Source organism: Coregonus clupeaformis, unplaced genomic scaffold, assembly GCF_020615455.1.
Source record: "Coregonus clupeaformis isolate EN_2021a unplaced genomic scaffold, ASM2061545v1 scaf0021, whole genome shotgun sequence".
NCBI lineage: Eukaryota > Metazoa > Chordata > Actinopteri > Salmoniformes > Salmonidae > Coregonus > Coregonus clupeaformis.
Genome location: NW_025533476.1, coordinates 555,579 through 580,231, shown reverse-complemented (window position 1 = coordinate 580,231; position 24,653 = coordinate 555,579). Strand labels below are relative to the sequence as shown.

The following is a 24,653-nucleotide window of genomic DNA, read 5'->3' as shown; positions in this document are numbered from 1 at the left end:
AAATGAAAGCTTGATATAAAACTATTAATAGCATTGGTGGAGCTAACAGTGTGTTTCTAAAGGGAGCTAACAGAGCTATCAATGGAAATTAAATAAACAGGCACAGAATTACAATAGCCCTATCAACATGGGAAGCTGTGGCAAAATGATATCGCTGTGATTTAAAGGGAGTAAATATCTTTGAGGAGCTTGATTTTATCAGTCAATGCCTCAGACCCAAATGCCAGGGATGTCCTCTCAGCATTGCTGCAGTGCAACAAGGTTGTGTTCAGTAGGCACAAAATTGAAGAAAATGCTCCAAAACAGACTGAAGCAGGAAGATACTATCTGATACTCAGGGTTGGGGAGTAACTGATTACATGTAATCAATGACATGTAATCGTATTACAAAAACAGTAACTGTAATCTGTTACGCTACTAGCCAAACAATTCTAATCAGATTATAGATACTTTTGAAAAACTAGATGATTACTTCTTGGATTAATTTTAAATTCCGAAAGGATGTTTATGAAAAATACATTGACCACTATGATGACACGCTAAATGTGTTTGATGGATCATTTTAGTCTTCTTCTAAGGGGAAAGTAATCCATAAGTAACTGAAAGTAATCAGATTGTTACTGAGTTTAGGTAATCCAAAAGTTAAATTACTGATTACAATTTTGGACAGGTAACTAGGAACTGTAACAGATTACATTTAGAAAGTAACCTATACAACCCTGCTGATACTATCCAATAATAAACGCTCATTTTCGTTTTCCTTTGCAATGGTGTGCTGTAATGAACATGACCCTGAGTCAGGTGGTTGCGAACGCCCTTCATTGTGGACTGAATGTAAATATTAGTTGAATGCCTGATTTGAATTAATTGCAACTAGCATAGAATGCTATAGGATAGCTAGCTAGCCGTAGGGCTGTGGTAATGTACTCTATGCTACACTAAAGCCAAAGGCACATTTTCTCTTCTCAGAACAATATTTTATTTTATTTTATTTTTATCTGTTGCAAATGAAGCCCTTGTGTGGCATAGTTCTAAAGCTTCTAATTGGTTCCAGGATATGACCTTGGCTAATGAGGAGAACATGCCCATGGTCATCCGCTGTGGCATCATGGCACTAGTGGCGGCCTACCTGAACTTCCTTAGTCAGATGATCGCCAACCCGCCCTTCTGTCAACACGTAAGCAAGGTAAATTACCTCGGAATTAAAGAGAGAATTCAGCCAAAATCGACTCTTACCTTGAGTTGTATGTAGGCCAGTAGTAACAGCATCCACAATAATATGTTTACTTTTACTTCTCTCTCTCCCTCCCTCCCTCAATCTGTTTGTCTCTCCATCCCACTCTACTCTTCTAGGTGATTGAGATGAGGAACCTGGAGGCCCCTTACCTCCTCCCTGAGCACATCTTCAGGGAGAAGTGTCCGTAAGTGTCATCTGGTCACCCACTGACTCCAGATCTTTTGACAGCTACCATTCAAGCACTGACCTCTTCACCTTGCATTCAAATATTCATTGATCAGATATGTTGACATATATTCTCTCATGCAATGGATGAGGAAGCACAAAGTGAAATCATTTCAAATGCCCATCCCTAGTCAGTACTGGTCAGTGGTTGTGGTCATCAGTTGTGGTCAGTAGTTGTGTGTTTATGGTCAATATGTTAGATCAGTAGTTGTGGTCAATAGTTTTGGTAAGTAGGTGTGTGGTTCAGAAGTTGTGGTCAGTAGTTGTGTGGTCATGGTCAGTACTTGTGGTTGTGGTCAGGGGTTGTGGTCAGTAATTGTGTTTAGTAGTTGTGGTCTAGTGGTCAGTAGTTGTGTTCAGTCGTTTTGTGTTTGTGGTCAGTAGATGTGTGGTTTAGTAGTTGTCTGGACAGTAGTTGTGTTCAGTGGTTGTGGTCAGGAGATGTGGGATGTGGTTGAGTGTGGTCAGTAGTTGTGTGGTCAGTAGTTGTGTGGTTGTGGTCCATAATTGTGGTCAGTAGATGTGTGGTTGTGGTCATTAGTTGTGGTTTAGTAGTTGTCTGGTCAGCAGTTGTGTTCAGTAGTTGTGTGGCTGTGGTCAGTAGTTGGTTGGTTGTGGTCCATAATTGTTGTCAGTAGTTGTGTTGTTGTGGTCAGTAGTTGTGGTCAGTAGTTGTGAGGTTGTGGTCAGTAGTTGTGTGGTTGTGGTCAGTAGTTTTGGTCAGTAGTTGTCTTCAGTAGTTGTGGTCAGTAGCTGTGTGGCTGTGGTCAGTTGTTGAGGTCAAATTGTGGTCAGTGGTTGTGGTCAGTAGTTTTGGTCAGTAGTTTAGTGGTTGTGGTCAGTAATTATGTGGTTGTGGTCAGTAATTATGTGGTTGTGGTCAGTAGGTGTGAGGTTGTGGTCAGTGGGTGTGGTCAGTAGTTGTGTGGTGTTGCTCAGTGATTGTGGTCAGTAGTTTTGGTCAGTAGTTGTGTGGTTCAGTAGTTGTGGTCAGGAGTTGTGTGATTGTGGTCAGGAGTTGTGTGGTTTTGCTCAGTGATTGTGGTCAGTAGTTTTGGTAATTACTTTTGGCCAGTAGTTTTGGTCAGTAGTTGTGTTGAGTTGTTGTGGTCAGTAGTTGTGTGGTTGTGGTCAGTAGTTGTGTGGTTGTGGTCAAATTGCGGTCAGTAGTTGTGCGGGTGTGGTCAGTAATTGTGGTCAGTAGTTACATTCACATTTACATTTTAGTCATTTAGCAGACGCTCTTATCCAGAGCGACTTACAGTTAGTGAGTGCGTGCATTATTTTTTGAATTTTTTCATACTGGCCCCCCGTGGGAAACGAACCCACAACCCTGGCGTTGTGGTCAGTAGTTTTGGTCAGTAGTGTTGTAGTCAGTAATTGTGAGGTTGTGGTCAGTAGGTTTGGTCAGTAGTTGTGGTCAGTAGTTTTGGGGTTGTGTTCAGTAGTTTTGTGGTATGTGGTTGAGTTCTGGTCAGTAGTTGTGTGGTTGTGGTCGGTAGTTGTTTGGTTGTGGTCAGTAATTGTGGTCAGTAGTTGCGGTCAGTAGTTCTGTGGTTGTGGTCAGTAGTTTTGTGACTGTGGTCAGTAGTCCTGTAGTTTAGTAGTTGTGTGGTCAGTGGTTGTTGTCAGTAGTTTAGCAGTTGTGGTTAGTAGTTCTGGTTAGAAGTTGTGTTCTGTGGTTGTGTTTTGATCAACTATTAGGCTATTTCTTCACATTATAAGCGCAGCAATGTGCACATGGCAGTAGGCTATAAGCTTGAATGTTCCATTAGCAGGAATGTTCCATTAGCGATTTTGCATGTAATGCTTTTATTATGAAGGTGCATTTTTATGGTAAATTATCTTCCCCAAACTGTTTATGTATGCAGTTAGGCTCTACACACCTTGTAAAGCGGATTAATGTGTTTCATTTTAAGAAGTTATTTGGCCACTTTAGTTGTGATACTAACCTTATTAAAACATATAGTTCTATGGGCTAGGCTACATAAGGTGTGTGACTATGATTATAAAAAGTTGCAAAGAAAAGGATTTGTTTCTTATGCTGGGCATCATTCACAAGTGATAATATGTAATTCACAAGTGATAGGCTAATATTGTCACCCATCAGACTATTATTGATTTAATCTTGTCTTTATATATACTAAATAATATATGTGTGAAATTAGCTTTGATTTAGAATGGACCATTATCATGCACCTGTCTCGAAACATTTACATTTTAGTCATTTAGCAGACGCTCTTATCCAGAGCAACTTTACATTTAGCGAGTGCATACATTTTTTTTCTCCATACTGGCCCCCCGTGGGAAACGAACCCACAACCCTGGCGTTGCCATGCTCTACCAACTGAGCTACATGGGGCCAAAGTTGTATTTTTGAGTGATCCAATTGACATTTTAGTCATTTAGCAGATGCTCTTATTTCGAGCGACTTACAATTAGTGAGTGCATACATTTTTCATACTGAAACGTGGGCAGCGGAAAAAATACATCTATGTACTTAAATAGCGAATGGAGGATGCTTTTCTGGTGGTTCATTTTCATGCCAGCCAGGTTGGCTATACTCCTGTTGTAAAGATAAGCATTGTGCTTAATTTTAGGAAAGTTGAGAAATAAATATAGTAAGCCTAAATAAAGCTGATGGGATCCTCCTCTTTTTAATAGAGGCCATCACTGTTTTCTCGTGCAATTGCATAACCTATAGAAATCTTGCGCAATATGAGCTCATGGCCTCTCATGAAGTGTTTGATTAGATTTTCGATTACATTTGCATTGATGTCAGAGGGATTAGAGGGACAATAGAGTGCTGAGTACCAGGCAGTTAGCAAGTTTGGTAGGCTACTAATGACCATCAGCAGCATCAGAGCTTGGAGAAGCCTAATTACCGTGAGTAAACGATCACCGCAACTAAACGGTCACCACGGCGGTAATACGGTCACCACAACACTAGTCAGGAATTGTGGTCAGGAGTTGTGGTCAGGGGTTGTGGTCTGTGGTTGTGTTGTAGTTGTGGTTGTGTTGTGGTCAGTAGTTGTGTGGTTGTGGGCAGGAGTTGTGGTCAGTAGTTGTGTGGTTGTGGTCAGGGGTTGTGGTCTGTGGTTGTGTTGTGGTTGTGTGGTTGTGGGCAGGAATTATGGTCTCTGGTTGTGTTGTGGTCAGTAGTTGTGAGGTTGTGGTCAGTAGTTGTGGTCAGTAGTTGTGTGGTTGTGGTCAGTAGATGTGGTGAGGAGTTGTGGTCTGTGGTTGTGTTGTGGTCAGGTGTTGTCATCAGGAGTTGAGTTGTGGTCAGTAGTTGTGTGGTTGTGGTCAGTTGTGTGGTTGTGGTCAGGAGTTGTGGTTGTGTGGCCAGTACTTGTGTGTTTGTGGTCAGTAGTTGTGTGGCCAGTAGTTGTGGTCAGGAGTTGTGGTCAGTAGTTGTGTGGTGATGGTCAGTAGTTGTGTGTGTTTGCCCAGTAGTTGTGGTCAGGGGTTGTGGTTGTGTTGTGGTCAGTAGTTGTGTGGTTGTGGGCAGGAGTTGTGGTCAGGAGTTGTGTGGTTGTGGTCAGGGGTTGTGGTCTGTGGTTGTGGGCAGGAATTATGGTCTCTGGTTGTGTTGTGGTCAGTAGTTGTGAGGTTGTGGTCAGTAGTTGTGTAATTGTGGTCAGATGTTGTGTAGTTAAGTGCAATGAGAAGTGATCGGATGAAATATTAAGGGAGTGAATGGTGGCAGTTGCTGTCCGAGGCAGTTGTTGCTAGGTCACAGTTGCCTTGGCTGGCCTGCTCCCTCCATGGCTAAACCCAGTATGAAAAACATGCTGACATACAGTACGTTTGTAGCAGAGAAGTAGAGGAAGATGTCATACCCTCTAACATTTTGTCTAATTTGTTGGGCAAGTGGTAAAAAGTTCAGTTTATAAAAAGTGTGCCAAAATGTTGTTGATGTGGTTACTTAAACAGCTGTAACATTTGATCAGTACCAGATAATTCTGTTACTATTTCACATTTGAATAGCAGAGAGGTAGAGGATGAGTTTAAGGTAAAAAGGTCAAATTAGCTGATGTGTCTGGGAGCTTTAGAATGTTGGAAAAAAGTCCCATTAAAGTGAATGAAGATGGACAAAAAGATTATAAAATACAGTATAGCAAAAATGTGTATGCAAGTAACCTAATCCAGTCTACACCTTATACAGTTAGATTGGTGTTTCTAATTTAAACAGTGTAGAAGAAGAAGAAGAAGAAGAATGATTTAAAGTTGGGATTTTTGCTATGCAATAATATGAGTATGTTCAAAATCTAGAGTTGTGCATGCACACCTACACTGAACAAAAATATAAACGCAACAATTTTAAAGATGTTACTGAGTTACAGTTCATATATGGATAATAATAATCTATGGATTTCACATGACTGGGAATACAGATGCATCTGTTGGTCACAGATACCTTAAAAAAGAAGAGCATACTTTTCTCTCCTCTTGTGTTCTACGGTCGTGGTCAAAAGTTTTGAGAATGACACAAATACTAATTTTCACAAAGTCTGCTGCCTCAGTTTTGATGATGGCAATTTGCATATACTCCAGAATGTCATGAAGAGTGATCAGATGAATTGCAATTCATTGCGAAGTCCCCCTTTGCCATGAAAATGAACTTAATCCCCAAAAAACATTTCCACTGCATTTCAGCCCTGCCACAAAAGGACCAGCAGCCATCATGTCAGTGATTCTCTCGTTAACACAGGTGGGAGTGTTGACGAGGACAAGGCTGGAGATCACTCTGTCATGCTGATTGAGTTAGAAAAACAAACTGGAAGCTTTAAAAGGAGGGTGGTGCTTGAAATCATTGTTCTTCCTCTGTTAACCATGGTTACCTGCAAGGAAACACGTGCCGTCATCATTGCTTTGCACAAAAAGGGCTTCACAGGCAAGGATATTGATACTAGTAAGATTTCACCTAAATCAACCATTTATTGGATCATCAAGAACTTCAAGGAGAGAGGTTCAATTGTTTTGAAGAAGGCGTCAGGGTGCCCAAGAAAGTCCAGCAAGCGCCAGGACCGTCTCCTAAAGTTGATTCAGCTGCGGGATCGGGGCACCACCAGTGCAGAGCTTGCTCAGGAAAGGCAGCCGGCAGGTGTGAGTCCATCTGCACGCACAGTGAGGCGAAGACTTTTGGAGGATGGCCTGGCGTCAAGAAGGGCAGCAAAGAAGCCACTTCTCTCCAGGAAAAACATCAGGGACAGACTGATATTCTGCAAAAGGTACAGGGATTGGACTGCTGAGGACTGGGGTAAAGTCATTTTCTCTCATGAATCCACTTTCCGATTGTTTGGGGCATCCGGAAAACACCTTGTCCGGAGAAGACAAGGTGAGCCATACCATCAGTCCTGTGTCATGCCAACAGTAAAGCAACCTTAGACCATTCATGTGTGGGGTTGCTTCTCAGCCAAGGGAGTGGGCTCACTCACAATTTTGCCTAAGAACACAGCCATGAATAAAGAATGGTACCAACACATCCTCTGAAAGCAACTTCTCCCAACCATCCAAGAACAGTTTGGTGACAACCAATGCCTTTTCCAGCATAATGGAGCACCTTGTCATAAGGCAAAAGTGATAACTAAGTGGCTCGGGGAACAAAACATCGAAATTTTGGGTCCATGGCCAGGAAACTCCCCAGACCTTAATCCCATTGAGAACTTGTGGTCGATCCTCAAGAGGCGGGTGAACAAACAAAAACCCACAAATTCTGACAAACTCCAAGCGTTGATTACGCAAGAATGGGCTGCCATCAGTCAGGATGTGGCCCAGAAGTTAATTGACAGCATGCCAGGGCGGATTGCAGAGGTCTTGAAAAAGATGGGTCAACACTGCAAATATTGACTCTTTGCATAAACTTAATGTAATTGTCAATAAAAGCCTTTGACACTTATGGAATGCTTGTAATTATACTTCAGTATACCATAGTAACATCTGACAATAATATCTCATAACACTGAAGCAGCGAACTTTGTGAAGACCAATACTGTCATTCTCAAAACTTTTGACCACGACTGTACTCTACTGTACTAGTACTGTACTGTTCTATGTACTATACTCTACTTCACTGTGCTGTATTGTGCTGTCCAAACTTGTAAAACATAGATGTCTGTGATTGGTTCAGATTTGGACCGGGCCAAATCTGAACGTCTATGTTTGGGCCAAATATAGGCATACGTGCCCTCTCTGGTCCTGGCTCGTGCGCGCTAGCCAACAGCTCGCAGATACAGTGCGGGTAGGCTAGTCTACATGATGAGATTATTATGAATAATTTTTACTTGTCAAACGGCAGTCAAGCATCGATCATCATGTCAACAGAATAAGACCATCGATATTTAATGGAAAGGAGCATCAAACTCATTACAGTGCACTTTCACCACCCTGTGAAGTTTATCATAATTTATTTAATATGTAGCCTAATAAACTGCATGCTTTCCCAAATTGTAGTGGGAGGACGACACCATATCGCGTGACTCCAAGTTTACTTAGATATTATGCTTATTATATCAATATTTGCGCATAAAGGCGTTTCCACCGCCATTTCTCGCAAAATAAATGTTTGACACAAAAAGATCCCACCCTGTCTAACGTATTTAGTTTTGTCAATATTTGGAACGTTTACTAGCAAATTTGCTGTTTCCATCAGGCCTGTCATTACATGTTTTATCATATAGGATAGAATCCTATAGGAGTCCAATAGGACTGTTTCCAAAATCTGATAAGATGTTTCTATTGGATTATTCTATTAGAATCCTGTAGGATCCTATAAGATTCAATCTTGTAGGATAGAATCCCATAGGCGTCCAATAGGACTGGTTCCAAAATCTGATAGGATTTTTCTCTTCTATTGGTCATACTGCAAATGCACTTGCAGTCTTGAATCATTCCCATATTGTGATGGTGTGCTGAAGAGGCTGAGAACCTCAGGGAATTGTCACTGGTGTGATTAGGCAAAGATATGGATATTGTGCTCTGGAGACATGGGAGAGTGGCTGTTTCTGTGACATATTTAGCTGTGAGATTGTCCAATCAAGCTGTATTTATCCAATTATAGTGTTCACACAATGTGGTCTGAAATAACAATGAATAGAATAATATCAATACTATGGCTTGACAGGTTATAATAAGTAGGCAAGGCGAATGAACGGGCTGCTGCACAGGCACTATGGGAGATCTTTCTAGAGCGCCCGGTTAAATTGTGCATAAGAGCTCTTTTTAACTCTGTAAATGGTTAAACTATTGAGAAATATATGTGTACACTATCAGCCTAAATTGAAATGTTGATTTATTTTTTCCATATTTGATTATTTTCTATTGCGCTAATTTCCTGTACATGTTACTACATTACACAACCTCACTTTTTCACCACATCGAATTGAGGATAATTGCACATCCTTTTTACCTCAGATTAGTGATGTTAGTATAAACGTTTATAGTAATCACAATGACACAAAATCGATTGCTTAAAACAGATCAATATCATTGGTTTTGTACTGTTGATTTGGTCATACGCGCTGGCGATCTTAGGACTTAGAATTCTTCTATCATTTTCAAACTCAAATGGCAGGGAAAATTTGGGGCACTCCTGTATAAAAGTCACTGGCCTCACACCTATACACGGATTTGAGTCTAACTATCACTCAAATAACAGCCAACCCTTGTCACTGTTGATATCCTATGGCAGGTCGTGAAGTTAAATAACAAAGAAACTGATTTGTTTCCTTCGGCAGCCTCCCAAAACTTCCATCCGATGTAAACAATATTTCCAGTTTCCATGTGGTTTTTGAGTTGTTAATTTCAACAGCGCATACAACCTGATTTCCCCCCTAATCAATATGAGTGATTCATTGCCACTTGTCAAAACAACAGGGTTTTTGGTGCATATGCAGTTTATAAGGGGCTCCTTAAAAAAAATACAAGTAGTATGATTACTATTGTGGCACATGTATGTGTAGGTAGTACATTTTATGTTTAGGTTTTCAAAAAATCACAAACTGTATATTGATTTGGACACTTCAAAATGGTGTTTTGACATTGGGCTGTTCATCAAAAGTTATTGTCAATGGAAAGCAGCAGCAGCAACATTTTCAATTTATGTTTAAGGAATATAAATGTAACTTTCAACATTAATTTCCAATGGTATTTTATTTAATTAGGTAAAAACTGCTGAATGAGTCCAAAAAATGTGATTTATTTATTTTGATGATCTACCAGAATTTATGAAAGGGGGGTGGACTTGCATATATAATAAGGCACATATTCAGCAAGAAAGAAACAAGGAAAAAACTTTTATCATCTGCTATAACAATACAGTGACTCAAAAACGACATACAAATGGCTACAACTTAGCTAGGTAGTCAGCTGACAGGCAATATGTGGCTAACAGTAGGTTCTTAGCTAGCATAAAATGAGTGCATAAAATGTTGTACAATGACAAATATAACTAAAACATTGACAACTTCGTCAGGAAACATAAGGAAACAAATGATGTACTCACAGTTCTTGCATTCATACACAGTTAATAATAAAACAGTTAGAAAATTAATGTTAGAAAACCGGAAATTCTCTGCACAGCCACAGGTGGCGAGTTAGGTTAATTAACACTGCGAGCTTGTGCTATCTGTGACGTCATCAGTCACTCTTAAAGAGAAAGGCTTTCTTACAGTTGAATAAAACCAAAATGAATATATAACTGTTGTTTCCGATCAACGAAAATGTTGTTATTAATGTTGTTTTATTATACTGGAACTAATGACAACAAACTATAATTTAATGGGTTCAATTAAGAAAAAAAAATTCTAATAGGATTCTGATTGGGGAGAAAAAATCCTACCAGACTTATCAAAACCTATAGGATCCAACAGGATAACTTTTGATTTCCAATAGGGAAAAAAAGTAGTTCAATAGGATTGCAATAAGATTCTGATGGAGGTGATACAAAATCCTAGACGATTGCGAGAATCCTATAGGATTCTATTGAAAAATCACTAATGCTATAGGATTTTTTGACTAGGGTACCCCATCTCTGTACCCCACACATACAGTACAATTATCTGTAAGGTCCCTCAATCATGTAGTGAATTTCAAGCACAGATTCAACCACAAAGACCTGGGAGGTTTTTCAATGCCTTGCAAAGAAGGGCACCAATTGGTAAAAATAAAATTAAAAAGCAGGCGCTGAATATCCCTTTGAGCAAGATTAAGTTATTAATTAGGCTTTGGACGGTGTATCAATACAAAGTCACTACAAAGATACAGGTGTCCTTCCTAACTCAGTTGCCGGAAAGTAAGGAAACTGCTCAGAGATTTTACCATGAGGCCAATGGTGATTTTTAAACAGTTACAGAGTTTAATAGTTGTGATAGGAGAAAACTGAGGATGGATCAACAACATTATAGTTACTCCACAATACTAACCTACATTTTCTATTTATTTATTTTTTGACAGAGTGAAAAGAAGGAAGCCTGTACAGAATAAACATATTCCAAAACATGCATCCTGTCTGCAACAAGGCACTAAAGTAATTCTGCCAAAAATGTGGCAAAGAAATTAACTTTAGGTTTGGGCAAATCCCACACAACACATCACTTCATATTTTCAAGCATGGTGGTGGCTGCATCATGTTATGGGTATGCTTGTCATTGGCAAGGACTAGGGAAAAATCCTAGAGGAAAACCTGGTTCAGTCTGCTTTCCAACATACACTGGGAGACTAATTCACGTTTCAGCAGGACAATAACCTAAAACACAAGGCCAAATCTACACTAGAGTTGCTTACCAAGAAGACATTAAATGTTATAGTCATAGATTTGACTTAAATCAGCTTGAAAATCTATGGCAAGACTTGAAAATGGCTGTCTAGCAATGATCAACAATCAACTTGACAGAGCTTGAAGAATTTTTTAAAGAATAATGGGCAAATATTGTACAATCCAGGTGTGCAAAACTCTTAGAAACATACCCCAAAAGACTCACAACTGTAATCGCTGCCAAATGTGCTTCTACAAAGTATTGACTCAGGGGTGTGAATACTTATGTAAGTTAGATTTTTCTGTATTTCATTTTCAATACATTTGCTAAAATGTTCAAAAACATGTTTTCACTTTGTCATTATGGGATATTGTGTGTAGATTGGTGAGAAAAACAATCTATTTAGTCGATTTTGAATTCCAGCTGTAACACAACAAAATGTGGAATAAGTCAAGGGGTATGAATATTTTCTGAAGGCACTGTTTACAATGACTGTATGGTAGACTTTAATGTAGCCTACCGTTCATTGTGTCACTCATTGACCATTCTCTATGCCTCAAGTTACCACACTAGCACATATATATGGCTCTGTTTTTGTCATACCAATCAAGAGAGCTTTACCTAGAATTAGCAGTAAGTTTAGCTCGCTCACTCCGGTTTTCCATCCTCTCCAGGCTTCCAAATGATCTGGAGAAGGAAGACAGGAGCCTGTATTTCCAGACGGTTGACCTGGCGGAGTGCCTGGTCGGCCCAGGATACAATGCTGAGCGTCTCTCAATCCCCTACGTCCCCCAAGTGACAGGTAAGCAAAGTTTTGTAGATAGGAGAAAACGCAAATGGGGAGTTCTGATTTAGGTTCAGTTTTGCCTTTTAGATCACAATGAATAAGATTTACATGGACAGGGGGGACCTGATCCCAGATCACCACTCCTATTCAGAGAAGTTTGTTACATCCAGCCCCTGAAAATGCATTAGAAAAGAAAAGAATGTAGCCACACGTTTCAAAGCTCTTTAAATGCAGCTTGCTGCCAAAACATTGGATATCAGGTCAATCAGTTGCATCTGAACTATAAGGCGTAAGCACATTTAGCACAATTAGTTTTCACATTTGTTAATGTAGGAAAGGGCTCTCCAACCCTGTTCCCTTAGAGCTACCCTCCAGTAGGTTTTCGTTCAACCCCAGTTATAACTAACCTGATTCAGCTTATCAACAAGCTAATTATTAGAATCAGGTGAGCTAGATTAGGGTTGGAGCGAAATCCTACAGGACAATAGCTTTCCAGGAACGGGGTTGGAGACCCCCGATGTACGGAAATTCGTTTTAATTGGTTTGTTGTTCATGTAGGTAGGGTGTCGTTAGTTCTATATCCTTGATAAACATTGACTATAAATCAAATGTCTTTTCATGTCTTACTTGTACAGTAAGAGTGTGGTAAGTCTTACATTGACTCAGAAAGCAACATGGTAATGAGCTGTGTTATGATGAGTTTCTGGTATCGAGAAGTTCAGGATGCAAGAGTATGGGACACAGATGGAGAATTGATTCAGTCATTATTTGATGGTTACAATAATGGATTCAATTACATTTACATTTACATTTACGTCATTTAGCAGACGCTCTTATCCAGAGCGACTTACAGTTAGTGAATACATATATATATTTTTCTTTTCATACTGGTCCCCCGTGGGAATGACAGGAGGTACGGACGTAGCCTCCTGCCATCTGAATGACTTCCATACAAAATCTCTCAGTTTATAAAATGCTCTCCGAGCTGCTTCTTCCAACATCTGCCAACCATTATTGAGTGTCACTCATCTACCACAATAGCATCCCCATACTTGGTATTGTCACCCTAGACAGGCCATTCCATCACATACACCTTCTAAGATTAGCCCAAGTGGCCCACAATCTATCTTGGCACGCAGACCTTCTGTCCCTCACCAGTGACCTCTATAACACATGTCCTCTCTCCCTCACATACATCTTATGAGTTTTACATACATTAATAAGTCTTGTATCACAAGTCATTATAACAAGCTGTCTTTGTTTTGTTTCCTTCCTACTCCTATTGTTTGACTCAGTCCTGTACACGGTAGGGAAGATCCTCCACAGGTGCAGGCAGACGTCGCAAGGTAACCAGACCAAGTAGAGGAGCTTAGCTTGACGCCCAATCCTCTGTAGTCATAGTACAGTTACCTGTGTCACTGCTCTCCCAACATGGTGCAACTGGCTCTGTTGGTGGCCATTTTGGCTCAACACTAATTGAATGCAGTGAATATTTGGGTTTCTCTTTAGTGTATTGTCAAGTGAGCCAGACTCTGACATTTTCAAAACAGGTGTGTTTATAAGTGAAGCTAAATTAGTGTGTTATTTAAAGCCAACTGACCCATTGCACATCTATAGCACCAAGGTTGGAGGTCGTTGACCTATAGATTACCCTTTCACCTCACCAGAGCATTGTTTAATGATTTGTCAATTAGATCTACACTACCAGTCAAAAGTTGACACACCTACTCATTCAAGGGCTTTTCTTTATTGTTTTACTATTTTCTACATTGTAGAATAATAGTGAAGCCATCAAAACTATGAAATAACACATATGGAATCATGTAGTAACCAAAAAAGTGTTATTTTAGATTCTTCAAAGTAGCCACCCATTGCCTTGATGACAGCTTTGCACACACTTGGCATTCTCTCAACCAGCTTCACCTGGAAATATATTCCAACAGTCTTGAAGGAGTTCCCACATATGCTGAGCACTTATTGGCCGCTTTACCTTCACTCTGCGGTGCAACTCATCCCAAACCATCTCAATTGGGTTGAGGTCGGGTGATTGTGGAGGCCAGGTCATCTGATGCAGCACTCCATCACTCTCCTTCTTGGTCAAATAGCCCTTATACAGCCTGGAGGTGTGTTGGGTCATTGTCCTGTTGACAAACAAATGATAGTCCCACTATGGCTAAACCAGATGGGATGGCCAATCGCTGCAGAATGCTGTGTTAGCCATGCTGGTTAAGTATGCCTTGAATTCTAAATAAATCACAGACAATGTCACAAGCAAAGCACCCCCGCACCATCACACCTCCTCCTCCATGCTTCACGGTGGGAACCACACATGTGGAGATAATCCGTTCATCTACTCTGCGTCTCACAAAGACACGGCGGTTGGAACCAAAAATCTCAAATTTGGACTCATCGGACGAAAGGAAATTTTTCCACCGGTCTAATGTCCATTGCTTGTGTTTCTTGGCCCAAGCAAGTCTCTTCTTATTATTGGTGTCCTTTAGCAGTGGTTTCTTTGCAGCAATTTGACCATGAAGGCATGATTCACACAGTCCCTCTGAACAGTTGATGTTGAGATGTGTCTGTTACTTGAACTCTGTGAAGCATTTATTTGGGCTGAATTTCTGAGGCTGGTAACTCTAATGAACTTATCCTCTGCAGCAGAGGTAACTCTGGGTCTTCCATTCCTGTGGCAGTCCTCATGAGAGCCAGTTTAATCATAGTGCTTTATGGTTTTTGCGACTGCACTTGAAAAGTTCTTGAAATGTTCCATATTGACTGACCTTCATGTCTTAAAGTAATGATGGACTGTCATTTCTCTTTGCTTATTTGAGCTGTTCTTGCCATAATATGGACTTGGTCTTTTACCAAATAGGGCTATCTTCTGTATACCACCCCTACCTTGTCACAACACAACTGATTGGCTCAAACGCATTAAGAAGAAGTTCCACAAATGAACTTTTAACAAGGGACACCTGTTAATTGAAATGCATTCCAGGTGACTACCTCATGAAGCTGGTTGAGAGAATGCCAAGAGTGTGCAAAGCTGTCAAGGCAAAGGATGGCTACTTTGAAGAATGTCAAATATAAAATATATTTTGATTTGTTTAACACTTTTATGGGTTACTACATGATTCCATATGTGTTATTTCCGTATAGTTTTGAGGTATTCACTATTATTCTACAATATTAAAAAAATAGTTTAAAAAAATTAAGAAAAACCCTTGAATGAGTGTCCAAACTTTTGACTGGTACTGTATATCTTTCAATTCATACTTCAAGTGTACTGGATGATAATAATGTTTGTAACTATGGTGCTTGCGCTTGGATTTATGTTATGGTGAGTACAAGTTATAGGTGTATAGCAATAAATGGTTTGTGAGTAATGTTGATACTAGTTATCTCTGCAGAATTTGCTGTGTAGAATAGTATAGTATGTCAAATGTGTTAGATATTCTATATAGGCTACTTATATTTGTATTTGTCAGTACTTAGTACAGTAGTAGCATTGAATTTTGAATGTTTTATAGTATGCTGTCACATGTACTGTGCCTTCAGAAATTATTCACACCCCTTTACTTTTTACACATTGGTAAAAATGAGAGGTGTTGGGTCGATTCGGTCTTATGTAGCAAAATTAGAAATTGTGTTTTTTACATTGGATGAAAGGACAGACTCAGAGCTAGAAAATGGTATATCATACACTACAGTTGAGGAACATTGGGAAAGTAATTCTGCTTTGGAAGTTGATAAACTTGTAACCTCACTTTTGAGAAAATGGCCCTTGAATGTTTTGGTAAACATACTGGAGAGCTCTTTGTCTACACCCATTCAGCATCGTTCACACCCTCTTAAGCCTTAGCCCCACCCATCTCTTTAAGGATTCACATGAGGCCATGTACTAAACATTTACATTTACGTCATTTATATTTTTATTTGGGTTTCATGTAATGGACATACACAAAATAGTCCAAATTGGTGAAGTGAAATGAAAATAATTACTTGTTTCAAGAAATTCTACAAAATAAATAACGGAAAAGTGGTGCGTGCATATGTATTCACCCCCTTTGCTATGAAGCCCCTAAATAAGATCTGGTGCAACCAATTACCTTCAGAAGTCACATAATTAGTTAAATAAAGGCCACCTGTATGCAATCTAAGTGTCAAATGATATTTCACATGATCTCAGTATATATACACATCTGTTCTGAAAGGCCCCAGAGTCTGCAACACCACTAAGCAAGGGGCACCAGCAAGCAAGCGGCACCATGAAGACCAAGGAGCTCTCCAAACATGTCAGGGACAAAGTTGTGGAGAAGTACAGATCAGGGTTGGGTAATAAAAATATATCCGAAACTTTGAACATCCACGGAGCACCATTCAATTCATTATTAATAAATGTAAAAAATATGGCACCACAACAAACCTGCCAAGAGAGGGCCGCTCACCAAAACACACGGACCAGGCAAGGAGGGCATTAATCAGAGAGGCAACAAGGACACCAAAGATAACCCTGAAGTAGCTGCAAAGCTCCACAACAGAGATTGGTGTATCTGTCCATAGGACCATTTTAAGCCGTACACTCCACAGAGCTGAGCTTCACGGAAGACTGGCCAGAAAAAAAGCCATTGCTTAAAGAAAAAAATAAGCAAACACGTTTGGTGTTCGTCAAAAGGCATGTGGGAGACTCCCCAAACATATGGAAGAAGGTACCCTTCAGATGAGACTGAAATTGAGCTTTTTGGCCATCAAAGAAAACGCTATGTCTGGCGCAAACCCAACACCTCTCATCACCCCGAGAACACCATCCCCACAGTGAAGCATGGTGGTGGCCGCATGCTGTGGGGATGTTTTTCATCGGCAGGGGCTGGGAAACTGGTCAGAATTGAAGGAATGATGGATGGCGCTAAATACAGGGAAATTCTTGAGGGAAACCTGTTTCAGTCTTCCAGAGGTTTGAGACTGGGACGGAGGTTCACCTTCCAGCAGGACAATTACCCTAAGCATACTGCTAAAGCAACACTTGAGTAGTTTAAGGGGAAACATTTAAATGTCTTAGAATGGCCTAGTCAAAGCCCAGACCCAGAAGCTCAAGTTTTCTGTTTTTGTGTCTTATTTCTTGTTTGTCTCACAAAAAAACACATTTTGCATCTTCAAAGTGCTATGCATGTTGTGTAAATCAAATGATACAAACCCCCAAAAATCTATTTTAATTCCAGGTTGTAAGGCAACTAAATAGGAAAAATGCCAAGGGGGGTGAATACTTTCGCAAGCCCCTGTATACTACGGGTGTGTTCGTAAATTCAATCTGTAGTGTCAGAGTGCGCTCTGGGCGTTCGTAAATTCAGAGCGTTGTCAGATTCTCAGTTTGGAAATTCAAGGAGTTTTGCTCTCGGCGCGTTCAGAGTGCACACTGGCCGAGGAGTAGGGTTGATCCAAGCGTTCTGACCTAACAGCAGTCAAGCACCCAAGCTAATGTTGGCTAGCTTGCTAGCTACTTCCAGACACAAACGAGAACAGCTCACTCTGACCATTTTACTCGCCCTAGCAGAGCTGTTTAGGCAGTTTTTTTGTTATCCTGACTGTTGGTGACCTTAACTGTGCTGCTGGCAACAATTTTAATAATGCTTTTTTGCCAACGTTTACTGACACCAGACATATTCAACGGGTGTTGAGCGTTCATAAATTCATCAGTTATTCTGCGCTCTGGCACACTCAGACGAGACCGCTTTGAAATCGGAGTAGATAGCCAGAGCGATTTAACCAGCTACGTCTATCAACAGTTGTCGTATTGACTCATGAACATTCTATTGAAATGGTTACTTGCATAGTGGAGTCTTTTGTTAAGACATGTAGCTAGCTACCTAAACAATGAACCATAATCCCAACTCATAACGTTACTACCCTGCTAGAATCTGCAGGTAGCTAACCAACCAGGTTCAATGTTAGCTAGCTAACATTAGGCTATAACTAGCAATGCAAATGAATCTGAGATACGAATAATATTACTACACAGATCATACATTGCATTTTTCTAGATAGCTAACAGTATGCTTTAACTTGAAATGAAAACGGCTTTCTGACAAAATTAGAAACGTGTAAATCTGAAAATGTAGCTAGCTAGACTATCTTACCCGTATACATGGATGGACCTTTCTCCCTCTCTGTCACGGATGCCATGGTTGCGCTTAGGTTGAAGATGTAATCCGGAGACAGGTGTTTTAGACAATAGCCTTCTGTGTGTTCTCTTTTCGACTCCCTCTGCATATTTGCAATCAAACGCCAGAATTTTCTCCATCTCCTTAGCTATCATAATTCCACTGATTTCAAAACAAATAGTCTGAGGAGCTATGATTAGCTGTTCAGGAGTCTGATGGCTTGGGGGTAGAAGCTGTTAAGAAGCCTTTTGGATATAGACTTGGCACTCCGGTACCGCTTGCCGTGCGGTAGCTGAGAGAACAGTCTATGACTAGGGTGGCTTGAGTCTTTGATAACTTTTAGGGCCTTCCTCTGACACTGCCTGGTATAGAGGTCCAGGATGGCAGGAAGCTTGGCCCCAGTGATGTACTGGGCCGTACGCACTACCCTCTGTAGTGCCTTGCGGTCGGAGGTCGACCAGTTGCCATACCAGGCGGTGATGCAACCAGTCAGGATACTCTCGATGGTGCAGCTGTAGAACTTTTTGAGGATCTGAGGACCCATGCCAAATCTTTTCAGTCTCCTGAGGGGGAATAGGCTTTGTCGTGCCCTCTTCACGACTGTCTTGGTGTGTTTGGACCATGATAGTTTGTTGGTGATGTGGACAGCATAGAAGTTGAAGCTCTCAACCTGTTCAACTACAGCCCCGTTGATGAGAATGGGGGCGTGCTCAGTAGTCTTTTTTTTCTCCTGTAGTCCACAATCATCTCCTTTGTTTTGATCACGTTGAGGGAGAGGTTGTTATCCTGGCACCACACGGCCAGGTCTCCAACCTCCTCCCTATAGGCTGTCTCATCGTTGTCGGTGATCAGGCCTACCACTGTTGTGTCATCGGCAAACTTAATGATGGTGTTGGAGTCGTGCCTGGCCATGCAGTCATGGGTGAACAGGGAGTACAGGAGGGGACTGAGCACGCATCCCTGAGGGGCCCCCGTATCCCTGAGGGGCCCCCGTATCCCTGAGGGGCCCCCGTATCCCTGAGGGGCCCCCGTATCCCTGAGGGGCCCCCGTATCCCTGAGGGGCCCCCGTGTTGAGGATCAGCGTGGCAGGTGTGTTGTTACCTACCCTTACCACCTGGGGGCGGCCCATCAGGAAGTCCAGGATCCAGTTTCAGAGGTAGGTGTTTAGTCCCAGGATCCTTAGCTTAGTGATGAGCTTTGAGGGCACTATGGTGTTGAACGCTGAGCTGTAGTCAATAAATAGCATTCTCACGTAGTTGTTCCTCTTGTCCAGGTGGAAGAGGGCAGTGTGGAGTGCAAAAGAGATTGCATCATCATTGGAGTGGGTCTAGGGTTTCTGGGATAATGGTGTTGATGTGAGCCATGACCAGTCTTTCAAAGCACTTCATGGCTACAGACGTCAGTGCTACGGGTCGGTAGTCATTTAGGCAGGTTACCTTAGTGTCCTTGGGCACAGGGACTATGGTGGTCTGCTTGAAACATGTTGGTATTACAGACTCAGTCAGGGACATGTTGAAAATGTCAGTGAAGACACTTGCCAGTTGGTCAGCACATGCTCGGAGTACATGTCCTGGTAATCCGTCTGGCCCTGCGGCCTTGTGAATGTTGACCTGCTTAAAAGTCTTACTCACATCGGCATGTTCTTTGAGCCATGCATTAACTTTTCAGCTCAAATCACAAATAGTGTAATCGGTTGCTGGGCAGAAGTCCTCTCCCAGCATTTCTTTAGTTTACTCTGCTCTAGGCGTCTTCCGACAGGGGAGCCAGAACCTACCAGGTGGTATAGGGGAGGATTGGGATGGCTGTGTCCCGAATGACACCCTATTCCCTTAATATAGTGCACTACTTTTGACCAGAGCCCTATAGGGTGCCATTACGGACGCACTCTGAGTCCCTGGCATCAAGCTGTGCAGATGTGCTTAGAACTGCAGGAAGGTCGACACACTGGGAGAATATCGTTTCCCCCCTTTTTCATTGCCTTGTTTACAAATGAAATAGGCTCCATAATTCAGCTCAATTCTTTTGCCAAAACGTCATGAAATATAACATCCCATGTCTGCCGTTTTTTTCTTCTAAATAACGAATCCTGTCCCCAATGGCATATCTATAATTTTCGTGGGCAAATTTTGTCAAGAAACTTTGTCATCAAAAGTCTGGCATTTTCTGGATTTATGGTGCTTTCAAGACGACTGGAAACTTGGGAAGAAAAACAACGTTGAATCATGGCATCAGTGATCTTCAGGTCGGAGCTCTAGAAAGAGGCCTGAGTTCCCGACTTGGAATTCCGAGTGAGATGACCATTCAAAACGTATTTTCCCATTCGGAGCTCGTTTTTTTCAGAGTTCCCAGTTGTCTTGAACTCACTGAAGTCATGCTGGATTGACAGCATGGCCAATGTATTTAACCTTTAATGGCCCATATTGTTGCGTGTGAACGTTTATCCTTTTAAGCTTGGAAAAGAGACCCTTAAACCCAGACCACACACACTCTCCACCAAATAGCAGGCAGGGGAAGCAAAATAGTGATTGCTTTGCAACGCTTGCAGTTAGCCACTGATTCCTTCATTCACCACTCATCGTTGAATTTGGGATTTCCAAGTTGTTGTGTAATGTTTATGTCCAATGGCCGATGAGCACCGATACGTTTTATCTATAATTTCTCTTCATATGACAAGGATTGAAAATGATATTTACATTTTAGTCATTTAGCAGACGCTCTTATCCAGAGCGACTTACATGAGCAATTAGGGTTAAGTGCCTTGCTCAAGGGCACGTCGACAGATTTTTCACCTAGTCGGCTCGGGGATTAGAACCAGCGACCTTTCGGTTACAGGCACAACGCTCTTAACCACTAAGCTACCTGCCGCCCCCATATGCCAGTAGATTGTTGAGGTGATTCATGATGATGACTGCTTGTCTAGCTTGCTAGATAATATTTTGAAAGTAGGATGTTGACATGATCAGTCCAATCAAAGCTACGGTAGATATAACGTGATTTGACATTTTATCTGTGGGCAATGACCTTGAGCCTTCTTGGATGGGCACTTCAAATGTAAATCTATGGCAGTACCCAAGGTGGCTTGAACTTTCTAGCTCTCCGTGTAGATTTTACGGTGACGTAGTGTCCCCATGAGTGACAGAACACTGAGCCAATCACGGCACAACTAGAGAAGATGACCAACCCCTACACTCTGTATTTTCCGCTGGCTGCCCCTCCACCACAGGAAGCACTTAGCTAGGCTGAAACACCTGCATTTTGGAGCTGCCTTACTCAAGAAAGCCTGCCCTGAATGACAGGTCGCCACTGACTATTCGACACTATTCACGTAGGTCCATGGTAGTCGCCATGTTAGTGTTTAGGTTCCAATAGCAAGTATTCAGTGTGAATATGGTAATGCCAATATCCACAACACACACGCACACTGGACACAAACACACTGGACACACACACTGGGCAACCGTGTCTTTCATCACATTTCTGAGCTCTCATTAGCACCTTTCCACAAGTGGCTAGCTCATTAGTCATACCTGTTTTAAAGTGTGTGTTTCAAGCTGTATGGGTCACATTGGCTCACACAGGTTTTTACCAACAATGATGAACACTTTTATACAGTAGCCTACTACAGACTTGGCCGGTCTGGCTCGGAGAATGCTTGCTTAAATACTTACTTACAACTACAGACGGGCACCACAACAAGCATGATGTGATTCAGGTTCATTAAAGAGTTTGTGACACACCATCTCCCACAAATCTCCCAAAACTATACATAATGGTATATAACAAAGATATAACAAATGTACTGCATTCGCTCTTTATTTAGAAACCCATTCATCTGAGATGTTTGTTTTTTCTTTATTTTCTTCCTTTTTGTATTTTTATTGAGACAGGGAGACATGCAGGTGGGAGAAACCGATTAGGGTTGGAGTGGGTATTGAAACCCCTGTCTCCGGTGGTGAGAGGAGTGCATATGTGTCAAGCTGGGAGTTTGTCTGCTACACTACAGGCTCTGCACATCTGAGATGTTTAATGGCATTGAAATGTATTTTGTATCGTATGTATGACACGATTCCAAAAAGAAAGGCAACTAGATAGCCCCTGCACATGTGTTGTTGCAGTACTATTCTTGACTAACACTATACTGTATACTTCAAACTGTAGACAAACTCCACTGAAGTACTTGTTTTATGATGCAGATGAAGACCGCTTCACCAGAAGAAAGAGTTTGGTTGACACCATTTCTCTTCAAGTGGACTTCCCTTCTGATAGCCTACCAGACAAGGTACATCTGGACATATGTATGCTATCCTGATACAGTTGAAATAATTGAACAAATAAAAAAAGGAAGTAAGCTTTGTGACATCTTTTGGAGTTTGGATCTATTATGTTTTGCATGTCTGAACATAAACAAATTAAACTTTCAACACTCCAACAACATCGAACACCCAAGCAGTGCTCCTAACTTTGCTTTCTATCGCACACAAATGTACATGTCATGTCTTTTTATTGTGATTTCTGAGATTGTTGTGGGGATAATAGGGTATCCAGTTTAACTTGGTATCAGGAAAAGTTGGTGTCAGTAATATATGGGCTGAAGCCATATATTGTTAATATTCTAATTATGATTCATAAAACAATATGTACCTGATATACTGTAAGTACAGGGAAGATTTCTCAATGCCAAGGGTTCTGTTGAGTAAAGTACTCCACTTTCTTTCTTTGCAGTCTCTGCTGGCTGAAGAGATCACCTTCGAGACTCTGAAAAAGGCCATTGGTAAGGCATTTAAATCCCTGTAGCTATGAGCAGAACCCCTTCAACTGTATTAGTCTTTTGTAAAGTCAATTAGTCTTTGGAAAGTCTATCATAGCACATAAGGTGACACAGCATTTTAGCAAGCATAGTTAACAATAGACCCCCTTTCTTGATAAAGTGATGATTGTATTACACAAAACCGATGATTTTGGATTCATTGACACAAGAACCACTATGTTCCATTTCGAGCAACTGAGCTTTAAGGCCCAGTACAGTCAAAAACCTTTATTTTCCTGTGTTTTATATATATTTCCACACTGAGGTCAATCAATCAAATCAAATGTTATTTGTCACATGCGCCGAATACAACGGTGTACACCTTACAGTGAAACACTTACTTACAAGCCCTTAACCAACAATGCAGTTTTAAGAAAAATAAGTGTTAAGTAAACAATAGATAAGTAAAAAATAAAAGCAGTAAAATAACAGTAAAAAATAACAGTAGCGGGCTATATACAGGGGGTACCAGTACAGAGTCAATGTGCGGGGGCACCGGTTAGTCAAGTTAATTGAGGTAATATGTGCATTACCAGTCAAAAGTTTGGACACACCTACTGGTTTTTCTTTATTTTTACAAATGTTTACATTGTAGAATGATAGTGAAGACATCAAAACCATGTGTTAAACAAATCAAAATATATTTTATGTTTGAGATTCTTCAAATAGCCACCCTTTGCCTTGATGACAGCTTTGCACACTCTTGGCATTCTCTCAACCAGCTTCATGAGGTAGTCACCTGGAATGCATTTCAATTAACAGGTGTGCCTTCTTAAAAGTTTTTTTTTGGAATTTATTTCCTTCTTAATGCGTTTGAGCAAATCAGTTGTGTTGTGACAAGATAGTGGGGGGGTATACAGAAGATAGCCCTATTTGGTAAAAGACCAAGTCCATATTATGGCAAGAACAGCTCAAATAAGAAAAGAGAAACGACAGTCCATCATTATTTTAAGACATGAAGGTCAGTCAATACGGAACATTTCAAGAACTTTTAAAGTTTCTTCAAGTGCAGTCAAAAAAAACATCAAGCGCTATGATGAAACTGGCTTTCATGAGGACCGCCACAGGAATGGAAGACCCAGAGTTACCTGCAGAGGATAAGTTCATTAGAGTTACAAGCCTCAGAAATTGCAGCCACAATAAATGCTTCACAGAGTTCAAGTAACAGACACATCTCAACATCAACTGTTCGGAGGGGACTGTGTGAATCAGGCCACGGTCGAATTGCTGCAAAGAAACCACTACTAAAGGACACCAATAATAAGAAGAGACCTGCTTGGGCCAAGAAACATGAGCAAGAGTGGTGTGAGTGGGACTATAATTTGTTTTTCAACAGGACAATGACCCAACACACCTTCAGGCTGTGTAAGGGGTATTTGACCAAGAAGGAGAGTGAGGAAGTGCTGCATCAGATGACATGGCCTCCACAATCCCCCGACATCAACCGCATTGAGATGGTTTGGGATGAATCGGACAGCAGAGTGAAGGAAAAGCAGCAAACAAGTGCTCAGCATATGTGGGAACTCCTTCAAGACTGTTGGAAAAAGCACTTTTTTGGTTACTACATGATTCCATAAGTGTTATTTCATAGATTTTATGTCTTCACTATTATTCTACAATGTTATTTTTTTTTATATATATATATAAATAAAAACACTTCAATGAGTAGGTGTGTCCAATCTT

The 24,653-nt window shown here is 41.0% G+C and overlaps 1 protein-coding gene across 2 annotated transcripts in view; it reads left to right on the top strand.

The window, feature by feature from the left end:
* Positions 1-24,653, top strand: part of efr3a (EFR3 homolog A (S. cerevisiae)) — a 289,424-nt gene that overhangs the window by 250,637 nt on the left and 14,134 nt on the right. The window contains exons 17-21 of one of the 2 annotated variants that reach the window (XM_041841458.2): positions 1,055-1,177; positions 1,354-1,421; positions 11,895-12,022; positions 22,357-22,442; positions 22,886-22,934. In XM_041841458.2, coding sequence (XP_041697392.1) covers positions 1,055-1,177; positions 1,354-1,421; positions 11,895-12,022; positions 22,357-22,442; positions 22,886-22,934 — 454 coding nt within the window. Of the gene's footprint in view, positions 1-1,054; positions 1,187-1,353; positions 1,422-11,894; positions 12,023-22,356; positions 22,443-22,885; positions 22,935-24,653 lie in introns of both variants that reach the window. The other variant, XM_041841456.2, reaches the window with a different exon arrangement.